The sequence below is a fragment of the Artemia sp. Qi Xiang Cuo genome, chromosome 1, assembly GCF_049724085.1.
Source record: "Artemia sp. Qi Xiang Cuo chromosome 1, ASM4972408v1, whole genome shotgun sequence".
Taxonomy (NCBI): Eukaryota; Metazoa; Arthropoda; class Branchiopoda; order Anostraca; family Artemiidae; genus Artemia; species Artemia sp. Qi Xiang Cuo.
Window position 1 is genome coordinate 29,261,574 of NC_142794.1, and position 13,002 is coordinate 29,274,575.

The 13,002-nt window shown below is 34.9% G+C and overlaps 1 protein-coding gene across 1 annotated transcript; it reads left to right on the forward strand.

Annotated features, from left to right (window-relative positions):
• Positions 1-4,072: 4,072 nt before the first annotated feature.
• Positions 4,073-11,530, forward strand: LOC148956186 (uncharacterized; the record flags this gene model as incomplete). Its single annotated transcript, XM_089097568.1, has 3 exons — positions 4,073-5,095; positions 7,254-7,365; positions 11,223-11,530. Coding segments are annotated over 3 exons (1,443 nt in total), but the record flags the coding sequence as incomplete, so codon positions are not given.
• Between the last annotated feature and the right edge of the window lie 1,472 nt (positions 11,531-13,002).

Here is a 13,002-nt window from a genome sequence, read left to right on the forward strand (position 1 = left end):
GTGCACAACTTTATAGTTTTTTTACCTAAAAAGTTGGTACATTTCTAAGATCATGAATGTGGATCGCTAGTTTTGGTTTCTTTGAAAAATCAATAAGGTAATTTAGATGGTATGTTTAATAGTTTTAAAGATATTTTGTGTTTCTATGGCAGAAAAATGTATGTATATATTCGTTGACACGCTACGTTTCCTCTGAAAACATTAGGCCATATCAACTGAAACAACCAGTGGAAGGGAGGTGAGTGAATAAGGCATTTTGGATGAACATAAATCTTTGGCTTGCAATTATTCTCTAATGATGTAAAATAAAAAGCTTCAAAATAGGCAGAGATAATAAATACAAAATGACAATTAAACAAAAAATAAATATATATAATTATACATCTATTAAGACTTATGTATGGAGGAAAAAATATTGTATGTTATTAAATCCTAGCTTAAACATAATTTACAGCTAATATTCCAATCATTACCTATATGCAGTGAGATGCAATTGTGTCATCTATGATCTATTTCTTTTTTTCTTGGGTACCGCAATTAGCAAGCTGCTTTGGGTCCCAAAATTAGAAATAATCTAACCACTAAATTATATACATACAGACCCTATTAAATCATCCATTTTATTCAGATAAGGTGATGGAAAATTTTCAAGGCATGTTCAGGGGATATAGAAATTACAAAAAGGCCCTATGTCCGTAGGCTACTATGTCTACTATGATTACTAATAGGCTACTCTGTATCATAGGCCACTATGATTACTAATACTACTGAGGCTAAGGGAATTAAGGCAAAACTTTCAGGACACGCTAAGAGGGGTCTTGTACTAAACAAAAGACATTTAGTGCATGTTATTACTACTACTTCTACAGCTAGTCTACTATTTCAACTATGGGTAAAGGAGGAAATTTTATGGAAATATTGAGGAGAATGTAAAACTTAATACAGAACACTATGTAATGCTGGTTGTCAAAAGGAAATGACAGAAATGTCTCAGGAACAACTTAGAGCATTAAGTAAACTCTCCAAGGACATGTTGAGAGTGATGGTGAACTAACTAAAATGGTTAGGGTATTGAGTCAAAACTCTCAGGGGCATGTTGAGGGAGATGTTGAGAATCCTTCTTTTTTTTACATAGATTTGGCCAAAATGGCCTGCTCCTCCGGTCTTTTGAATAGGAAAAAGGTGGTCTTTTGTTCGGGTCTTCAGCCATCACATCTCTTTGCATCAGTTTAAAAATAAGGATGCCTTATTTCTAGGTATTATTGTATCCTAGGTAGCAGAAATACTATTTCTGGCCTTTGGCTAGTTCTAGCATTTGCAGGATTTTGCCAATGTTAAATCTTGATTTACAATTAATTTTTTTTTTAAGCAATATGTACTACATGCATATTTTTTACCTTTTATCAAGTTTTTAAAAGGTTTAGCCCCCGCTTATCTCTCTTGAGTTTACTTCATTGTAAGTTTAACTGAAATTCTTCCTTTTTATATCTGCTCTTTTGTGTTTCATTTATTCATTCATAGCACGAAATTTGTGCTTGTTTTAAGCTTGAATTATTACATTACTTTAATCCTGCTCGTTTTAAGTTTTGATGTCTCTCTTGTTTTTTCAGCAATGAAAAAATGAAGCAAAAATGAATTGGTAAATGAAGCTGAAAATTATTTCAGCGAACAGAAATTACAATAAATAACCGATTCAAACTTAAAACGAGCAAAAATTAACATGAGTAGGGCTGACGACCTTCATGCCTCATCAAGACCGCAACATGATTGTACTTTAATGAAACATACATACATTTTAGATACTTTTATTTTTTTACTTTAATAAATCAAAAATTATTAAGACTTTAAGGAATAAATATCAGTATATGTATATTAAACTGTCAATCCACTTTCATTTGTTCTTTTTAGTTGGATATAAAGTGCTTTGGTCAGAAAAAAGAAACAATATATTGTGCCTGTATCGTTCTTTACTCAGGAAGTGCTACTGCGCTGCCTTTGATGACACGTCATTGAAATTTTGACTTACCTTTAAATACGGAAGTCCATTAGAGCATTGGTAAAAGTATCTGCATTCACTTGGATCTGAGAAAAGACCATTGGGTGTAGGACAGTCGAAGCAGTGGAAAAAATATTCCGCTGTCACATTTTGAAGTGGTCCAATCCCTTCACACACTGCTCCTCGGATAATAGTTCCTCCTTGGATAAATTCTTTCAGAGTTGCATCGCTTGCCAGCCAGTTAATTGAACAATCGCAAATAAGATCAGGGGAACCCCAGCGGCTCCAATCAATATAACCGTAACCATTACCAGCCAACATTTTTTTTTTCCAATTTTCAAAAATAGGCTCAAAAACAGTTTTGCTGATTTCAAATATATAAGTTTCATCAAGTTTAGTCATACCCATCAAAAGTTACGCGCCTCAGAAAATTTAGCTGATTTTAGAAAAAAGGGGAAAGACCCTTTAAAAATTATAGAACCTTAATGAAAATCACACCATCATATTCAGCGTATAAGAGAACCCTACTGTAGGGGTTTCAAGCACCTATCTACAAAAATGTGTAATTTTGCATTTTTTTGCCAGAAGAAAGATCACGGATACGTGTTTTTTTTTGTTTTTTTTTTTTTTAAGGGGTGATCGTTTCGATCCAGTGGTTCCAGAATATCGTGGGAAGGCTCATTGGAATGGAAATTAAAAGTTCTAGTGCCCTTTTTAAGTGACCAAAAAATGGAGGGCAACAAGACTCCCTCCCATGCTCATTTTTTCCCCAAAGTCACCCGATCAAAATTTTGAGATAGCCATTTTGTTCAGCATGGTCGACAATAGTATAACTATGTCTTTTAGAATGACTTAATACCCCGAAGTCCCCAGAGGGAGGGCTGAAAGTTATGAACTTTACCCAGTGTTGACATATAGCATTGGTAATTGGGAGGTATACAGACGTTTTCAGGAGGGATTTTTTCTGGTAGGTGGGGGGGGCGGTTATATGGACGGATCTTTCCATGAAGGAAGTTTTCACAGGGAAAGGGACATTGCTATGAAGGGGGCGCCGTATTTCCCAACATTATTAAAAGATCAGAAATTAAATTAAAAAAGACAAGTTTTTCAACTGAAAGTAAGGAGCAATATCAAAACTTAAAATGAACAGAAAATATTACGTATATGATTAGGTTCACCCCCTAGTCAATACCTCGCTCTTTAAGCCATAAATTTTTTAGTACTTTCATAAGAGCTATTTATTCTAATTAGCGGCCTTTGTGATTAATGGTTCATTTTTAAAGAATTGGAACAAAATTCGAACTTTAGCGTAAAAAGCAAAGTATTGACTAGGAGGCAAACCCCCTAATATACGTATTAAAAATCTATGAATATAGAAGTTCGTTATGTAAGGTAATTCGTAAGTTACGTATATTTATTACTAATAAAAACGTTCGCAAATAAAATTAAACAAGTTTCGAGAAAGCCATTTAACAAAATAAAAGTAAAATTAATATGCAAATTTTGTTTTAATTATTCATGTATGGTGAGCCAAAACCAAAACCTGCATCAATTCAAAAACGTTCAACAATTAAATAAAAAAAAACAAGTTTTTTTAACTGAAAGTAAGGAACGACGTTAAAACTTAAAACGAACAGAAATTATTCCGTATGTGAAAGGGGCTATCCCCTCCTCAACGCTTCGCTCTTTACGCTAAAATTTGACTTTCTCACAACTATATTTTTTTAAAACAATAAAAAACATTAGCTTAAAGAGCGAGGCGTTGAGAAGGGGATAGCCCCTTTCATATACGGAATAATTTCTGTTCGTTTTAAGTTTTAACGTCGTTCCTTACTTTCAGTTAAAAAAACTTGTCTTTTTTTATTTAATTTCTCTATATGTCTAAAATAGTTTCGGCTCCAAGGCTGAAAAAATTAAAATAATACTCGTAGTTATTAGTATTACAGTTCTTGCATACAAATAAAAAAGATCGTATCTCTTGACTCACTAATCTACAGTTTAGGATTTGCAATCTATACGCTACTTTGATACTTTAGCAAAGTATTTTGGATTTTGATTTAAAATTTGGAATTTTTATTTTTGGCCACCTCAAATGAAGAAGCGACTGCTTGTATTTACCCATTTGACGGCTTTTATACATCTCTTCACATATCTTCTCCTTTTTTGACAGAACTGAAAACAGATTCACTAAAAAAACTGCGTCTTTATACGCTCAATATTGCTGCACAGAACCTGCACACAATACATCCACAGGCTATTGATTGCCTCGACCCTTCTGCCTCGACCTATACTTTGCACTATTTATACATAAAAAGTACAAAACTTTTGGTACTTAACGAAAACCAATTCAAAGGATGTGAGAACTTGAGGGTAGTGTCGTTAAACGGGGGAGAATTGGATTTTATATCTTTTGATTTTACTGAGGGCAGTAATATGAGAGAATTGTACATAAGAAATATGCCAAATCTTAAAACTATAAGTCCAGTCAAGGCCAGCATAATGGGAACATACCTTATTGAGAATACAGGAATTGAAAAACTTCCACCGTATATGTTTGCTGAAAATTGGGTGGTACCACAACATGCTACTTTCAGAAATAACCCTCGTTTGACAGTTGTACCAAGTCATTTGCTGTCAGGTGGAAATGAACATGCTAGAATATATTTTGAGGCAGTTCCCCTTAAAGAATTTGAACCATTCTTCGTAGACAATGCAAAAGAATCGGTTTATATAGAGTTGGGAGGACACACTATAAGACATCTTAATAAAACTGTTTTTGAGCCTATTTTTGAAAATTGGAAAGAAAAAATGTTGGCTGGTAATGGTTACGGTTATATTGATTGGAGCCGCTGGGGTTCCCCTGATCTTATTTGCGATTGTTCAATTAACTGGCTGGCAAGCGATGCAACTCTGAAAGAATTTATCCAAGGAGGAACTATTATCCGAGGAGCAGTGTGTGAAGGGATTGGACCACTTCAAAATGTGACAGCGGAATATTTTTTCCACTGCTTCGACTGTCCTACACCCAATGGTCTTTTCTCAGATCCAAGTGAATGCAGATACTTTTACCAATGCTCTAATGGACTTCCGTATTTAAAGGTAAGTCAAAATTTCAATGACGTGTCATCAAAGGCAGCGCAGTAGCACTTCCTGAGTAAAGAACGATACAGGCACAATATATTGTTTCTTTTTTCTGACCAAAGCACTTTATATCCAACTAAAAAGAACAAATGAATGTGGATTGACAGTTTAATATACATATACTGATATTTATTCCTTAAAGTCTTAATAATTTTTGATTTATTAAGGTTAAAAAAATAAAAATATCTAAAATGTATGTATGTTTCATTAAAGTACAATCATGTTGCGGTCTTGATGAGGCATGAAGGTCGTCAGCCCTACTCATGTTAATTTTTGCTCGTTTTGAGTTTGAATCGGTTATTTATTGTAATTTCTGTTCGCTGAAATAATTTTCAGCTTCATTTACCAATTCATTTTTGCTTCATTTTTTCATTGCTGAAAAAACAAGAGAGACATCAAAACTTAAAACGAGCAGGATTAAAGTAATGTAATAATTCAAGCTTAAAACAAGCACAAATTTCGTGCTATGAATGAATAAATGAAACACAAAAGAGCAGATATAAAAAGGAAGAATTTCAGTTAAACTTACAATGAAGTAAACTCAAGAGAGATAAGCGGGGGCTAAACCTTTTAAAAACTTGATAAAAGGTAAAAAATATGCATGTAGTACATATTGCTTAAAAAAAAAATAAATTGTAAATCAAGATTTAACATTGGCAAAATCCTGCAAATGCTAGAACTAGCCAAAGGCCAGAAATAGTATTTCTGCTACCTAGGATACAATAATACCTAGAAATAAGGCATCCTTATTTTTAAACTGATGCAAAGAGATGTGATGGCTGAAGACCCGAACAAAAGACCACCTTTTTCCTATTCAAAAGACCGGAGGAGCAGGCCATTTTGGCCAAATCTATGTAAAAAAAAGAAGGATTCTCAACATCTCCCTCAACATGCCCCTGAGAGTTTTGACTCAATACCCTAACCATTTTAGTTAGTTCACCATCACTCTCAACATGTCCTTGGAGAGTTTACTTAATGCTCTAAGTTGTTCCTGAGACATTTCTGTCATTTCCTTTTGACAACCAGCATTACATAGTGTTCTGTATTAAGTTTTACATTCTCCTCAATATTTCCATAAAATTTCCTCCTTTACCCATAGTTGAAATAGTAGACTAGCTGTAGAAGTAGTAGTAATAACATGCACTAAATGTCTTTTTGTTTAGTACAAGACCCCTCTTAGCGTGTCCTGAAAGTTTTGCCTTAATTCCCTTAGCCTCAGTAGTATTAGTAATCATAGTAGCAGTAATAGTTGTACGGACATAGGGCCTTTTTGTAATTTCTATATCCCCTGAACATGCCTTGAAAATTTTCCATCACCTTATCTGAATAAAATGGATGATTTAATAGGGTCTGTATGTATATAATTTAGTGGTTAGATTATATCTAATTTTGGGACCCAAAGCAGCTTGCTAATTGCGGTACCCAAGAAAAAAAAAGAAATAGATCATAGATGACACAATTGCATCTCACTGCATATAGGTCATGATTGGAATATTAGCTGTAAATTATGTTTAAGCTAGGATTTAATAACATACAATATTTTTTCCTCCATACATAAGTCTTAATAGATGTATAATTTTATATATTAATTTTTTGTTTAATTGTCATTTTGTATTTATTATCTCTGCCTATTTTGAAGCTTTTTATTTTACATCATTAGAGAATAATTGCAAGCCAAAGATTTATGTTCATCCAAAATGCCTTATTCACTCACCTCCCTTCCACTGGTTGTTTCAGTTGATATGGCCTGATGTTTTCAGAGGAAACGTAGCGTGTCAACGAATATATACATACATTTTTCTGCCATAGAAACACAAAATATCTTTAAAACTATTAAACATACCATCTAAATTACCTTATTGATTTTTCAAAGAAACCAAAACTAGCGATCCACATTCATGATCTTAGAAATGTACCAACTTTTTAGGTAAAAAAAACTATAAAGTTGTGCACCTTTCTTATGTGATTGAAAGCAATTTAGCTGTAAACTGTTTTTGACTTTTTGGCCAGATATTCTATCAATGCAATATGATAGTTACAATAATAAAATTTTCAAAAATAAAGCAAATGTCTCTAAAGAAAAAGTATATTTTATTTTAATTTATTATTCTAAAAGACTCTTTTTATTCCAATGAGGAAGCTTTGTATATTCAAAAATGATGTTTCTGGAGCCGAACCTATATCAAGGAGAAAGGGCCCAGAGCTATGCGAAAATGCTATTTATAGAAGTAAGTATAAATGAATTTGTATATGAACTTTTGAACTAAAAAGGCTTTTAAGCGCTATTAAAATAATACTTTCCAGAAGTAGAAACCATCAAAATTTTTATGTTTCTGAAATATGTTGATGGGAAATTATCAAAAATACTCAAATGGATCGTTTTATATCAAATTGCCCGTTAACAGAAAAGTGAGAAAATTCAATCTTGTTGAAACTAGATTCGTAAAAAGAATTATATATATCGCAAATACGCCTTCGTGACAATGTTAGATGTAAATGGTGTCCTTTGATTTAGTTTAACATCCTCAACAATATGCTTTGAAATTTACAAAGTAACACCCTTAGCTGTTCCGGAGATATTGCACATACTTTCTTTTACAATCCGGATGCACATTATAGCTTTTGATTTAGTGTTAGACTCCCTCAGATTGCCATGGAAGTTAAGACTTAGTGTCTTATTATGTTCCTAAGATATTTGTCCTGTCCCATTTTGACAATCCTTTAACAGTAGGCTACCTCCACGCCCATCATCATCAACAAACATCCAAACAAAGTTTTGAGACACCTATTTTTTTCTGCATTGTTGAATGTTCAGTAATTATTTGTTTGGGATATTACTCGAGGCCTCAGGGTTAGGGGTGTAATGGCAAGTTGTTCGTTGTTTACATATATTATATGTTATTTAGAAAAGGTATGCATGTTTGACTACTACTTTCCTAACATATGAAGGGTATCAAGGTGTTTCAGGGAATGTTGAGGGGCGTTTTGAACTGAATTAAAACATATTATGTGTATATGGGCAGTCAAAAGGGCGTAAATCAGGAATGACTGAGTATATTAATTTCGGAATCTCAGGAAATGGCAAGGAAGATGATTTAATTGATCAAAAAGGCAATATTTGCACGCTACTACTAGTACAGCTACCGCTGCTTCAATTACTAACACAATTACTACTACCACTACTATCACTAAAACTACTACATCTGTAGCGGGTACTACTAAGGCTGAGGATATTGAAATAAATATATTTGAAAACGTTGAGGGGAAATGTTTAACTAAATCGAAGCACAATATATGCAGACAGATTGCTGATACGTGCGTATCAGCAATATTTTTAGAACGGATTATCTTATCAAGAAGGGATAACATGAGTGGAATATGGAATTGCCCAAAAGGCAAAATGTACCTGCACTCCTGCAACTGATACTGCTGCTACTGCTGTTACTACCACTAATAATAATACACCATTACTGCTACTACTGTCACTACTCCTATGATACTAGTACTCCACAATAATGCTATCCACATGAAGTTGAAAATCAAAACACAATATGTGCATTCAGATCGTCAAAAGTGCGTACATCAAGAATGGTGTTGGGTATTAAGTTTGAACTTTCATAGAATATCTATTCTTTAAAAGTTTAATATTTTTGGATTTATTGAAGTTATAAAAGTAAAAACATTTCAATTTTTTTCAGTAAAGTGCAAATTATGTTCTGGCCTTGAGAAGGCATAAGGGTTGTGGGCCCGAATCATGCTAATTTCTGCTCGTTTTGAGTTTCACTAGGTTATTTATTTTAATTTCTGTTCGCTTTTGGTTTCTGTTCGCTTTTGGTTTTTATTTATTTATTGATGCTGATTTGTGGTAGTTAACAATTAATAAAATCAACTAAACTATTAAATAAACCAATTAAGAAAGAAACACAAACACAGCTAACAGTAAAACCATCATAGAACACCCTCTCAATGGGCTATCCCCACATAAATAAACCGCACGAGACTCCTAATACTTATAAAACACCCTTTCCTCAATAATTTTTCAACCAACAACTCTCCTCCCTTATCCAATCCATAAACTACATTTCTAAAGTCCCTTAACTCTTGACATTTCCTTAGAAAATACGACAAAATTTTCTCCCATTTTCCACACTTTGTCCAACTGAAAGGATCAATCTTAATCTTAATCCTTTCGAAATATCTTCTTTTTTCTCTGAGCAGAAAAAATGGAAATCCACCTGCCGAAGTGTCTTAGGTATCAGGCAGCCAGTCCCAAGCCTGAAAAAGGAGGAGGGTTGGGCTGTGGGCCTGCAACACACTCCCGTGACCTTGAGGACATTCCTCATTGAAACTGAAAACATCGATATTGAGCCTCAGATTAAACCCCTTAATGATGACATCACCAGAGCACCAAAGGACACGATTTATGAAAGCGAATAATAACCTGAAGTTTGCTTTTTGGAATAGGGTTTTTGTTTGTAATAGGGTTTTCTGATACGCTGAATATGACGGTGTGATTTTCATTAAAATTCTTTCACTTGTAGGGGATGTTTCCCCCCTCTTTAAAAATCGATTAAATTTTCTCAGGATCGTAGCCTTTGATGAGTAATACTAAACTTAATAAAATTTATATATCTAGAATCATCATTATAAAAACATTCTTTTGATACATTTATTGACATCAAAATTCCATTTTTAAAAGTTTCTATTACTATTGAGCCGTATCGCTTGTTTTTTTTATTGTTTTTTTTATTACATATATGTTATTACGTATATGAGGGGGTTCTCCCCTTAGTCAACACCAAGCTCTTTACGTTAAAAGTTAAAAAAAAATTTAATTCACAAACCACTGAATCACAAAGGACGTTTAATTATAATAGATAGCTCTTTTGAAAGCACTAAAAAAAACAGTAGCGTAAAGAGCGAGGTATTGACTTGGGGGAGAACCCCCTCACATACGTTATAATTTCTGTTCGTTTTAAGTTCTAATATTCCTTCTTACATTTCAGTTGAAAAAACTTGGTTTTTTTTATTTAATTTCTGATCATTTCTTAAATAATGCTTGGAAATCCGGCGCCCCCTTCATAGAAATGTCCCTTACCCCAAAGAAACATCCTCTACGGAAATATTCTCCAGAGTAACTCCCTCCTCTAGCCCCCCTCCAGAAAAAAATCCTTCCTGAAAATGGTTGTATACTTCCCAATAACCAATAAATAATGCTGGCAAGTCCGGCGCCCCCTTCATGGCAATTTCCCTTCCCCCATGAAAACTTCCTTCATGAACAGATCCTCCAACATAACCCCCGACCCACCCTTTCCTCCCACTACCAGAAAAAAACCTCCTGAAAACTTCTGTATACTTCCGAATAACCAATACTATATGTTAACATTGGGTAAAGTTCATATCTTTTAGCACTCCCTCTGGGTACTTGGGGAGATTAAGTCATCCCAACAGACATATTTATCATATTCTAGACCATGTTTAACAAAATGGCTATCTCAAAATTTTGATCGGGTGACTTTGGGAAAAAGATAAGTGTGGGAAGGGGCCTAGTTGCCCTCCATTTTTTTTGGTCACTTAAAAAGGAAACTAGAACTTTTAATTTCCGTTCCAATGAGCCCTCCCACGATATTCTAGGTCCACTGGGTCGATACGATCAGCCCTGGGAAAAAAAACAACAAACAAACAAACAAACAAACAAATAAACACGCATCTGGGATCTTTCTTCTGCCAAAAAATGCGAAATTCCACATTTTTGTAGATAAGAGCTTGAAACCTCTACAATAGGGTTCTCTGATACGCTTAATATGATGGTGTGATTTTCATTAAGGTTCTATAACTTTTAGGGGGTGTTTCCCCCTTTTTTTGAAAATCAGCCAAATTTCCTCAGGCGCGTAATTTTTGATGGATAGCACTAAACTTGATGAAAGTTATATATTTGAAATCAGCATTGAAATCTGATTCTTTTGATATATCTATTGGTATCAAAAACCCGTTTTCTAGAGTTTCGGTTACTATTGAGCCGGGTCGCTCCTTACTTACAGTTCGTTACCACGAACTGTTTGATTTGAAGCTCTATCCATACCAGAGGAAGCTGAATATGAAATAGTATTGAAAGCTATAAAGGAATGCTACCACAAAATAGCTAAGTCAACCCTGGGATTCCGTAGGAGCCCTAAAAACCAGTGGCTCTCCAAGCAAACTTGGCAACTAGTAGATGAAAGAAAAAAGATAAGAATCTCTGTCCTCAAACAACAAGTTCCTGATCGTCTTGGTTTCCAAAACGAGCAGCATAGAGATGTTGATAAAATTGTCAAGAAAAGTGCCAATATTGATAAGCGAAACGTTATAGAGCGTAAATTAATGGAGGCAGAAGAAGCAGCAAAAAGAGGATAATCAAGAACTGTTTACAGAATCACCAATAATATCATACGGGAAATGTTTGACAAACAGAGACGGTCCTGTCAGAAATTCATCGGGGGTGCTGGTGACAGAACAGAGTGCAGTCAATGAACTATGGGCAAATCGTTTCAAAATTTTACTAAATAGACCCGCCCCGAAAGAGCCCCCTGACATACCAGATTCCCATATTCTTCCTGAATATCAGCACGGATCCGCCTTTTGCCAGTGAGATACTAGAAGCAGCAAAGAAACTGACAGAATAGAAGATTTCCGGGTCTGGACCGCATATATGCCGAGATGATAAGGGCATCAATATCCTTATGCATCCCCTTAGGTCTTTACTCTTCAGTCGGATTTGGTCAACGGCCAAAGTACCATCAGACTGGAACCACAGCACATTCATCAGGATACTAAGAAAAGGAGACGCTACTGAGCCGGGCAACTGGCGGGGTATAAGTCAAACTGGCGGGGCAACTGGCGGGTCTTACAGTCAATACCTGGAAAGATCCTCTCACATATAATCCTACAGAGGATCCGAACAAAACTTGATCATCACCTCCGAGACAAACAGTATGGCTTCTGGCCAAACCGCTCATGTGCAGACCTTACATTCACGCTTAGACTTTTTACTGAAGAAGACAGGGAGTGGTGTTCGAAGATTTATATGATCATTGTGGACTTTGAGACAGCCTTAGACTCCGTATATCGTGAAAGCCCCGAAAGTCCAGGTCATCAGATTAAGCCCCGAAGTCCAGGTCAATGATATTGATTTCTCAGACGACTTAACACTACTTGAGTCAAGCAAAAAGCAGCTTCAAGGATAACTTGACGACGTCACGGTACCCTCTAGATATACCATGTATACAGTATGTTATTAGATCCTAGCTTAAACATAATTTACAACTAATATTCCAATCATTACCTATAAGCAGTGAGATGCAATTATGCGATCTATGATTTATTTCGTTTCTTATTTCTTGGGTACCGGAATTAGCAAGCTGCTTTGGGTCCCAAAATTAGAAACAATCTAACCACTAAATATATACATGCAGACCCTATCAAATCATCCATTTTATTCAGATAAGGTGATAGAAAATTTTCAAGGCATGTTCAGGGACAAAAAGGCCCTATGTCCGTACAACTATAACTACTGCTACTATGATTACTAATACTACTGAGGCCAAGGGAATTAAGACAAAAATCTCAGGACACACTAAAAGGGATCTTGTACTAAACAAACGACATTTAGTGCTTGTTATTACTACTACTTCTACAGCTAGTCTTCTATTTCAACTATGGGTAAAGGACGAAATATGGGTAAATGGAAATATTGAGGAGAATGTAAAACTAAAACAGAACGGTATGTAATGCTGGTTCTCAAAAGGAAATGACAGAAATGTCTCAGGAACAACTTAGAGCATTAAGTAAATTCTCTAAGGACATATTGAGAGTGATGGTGAACTAAC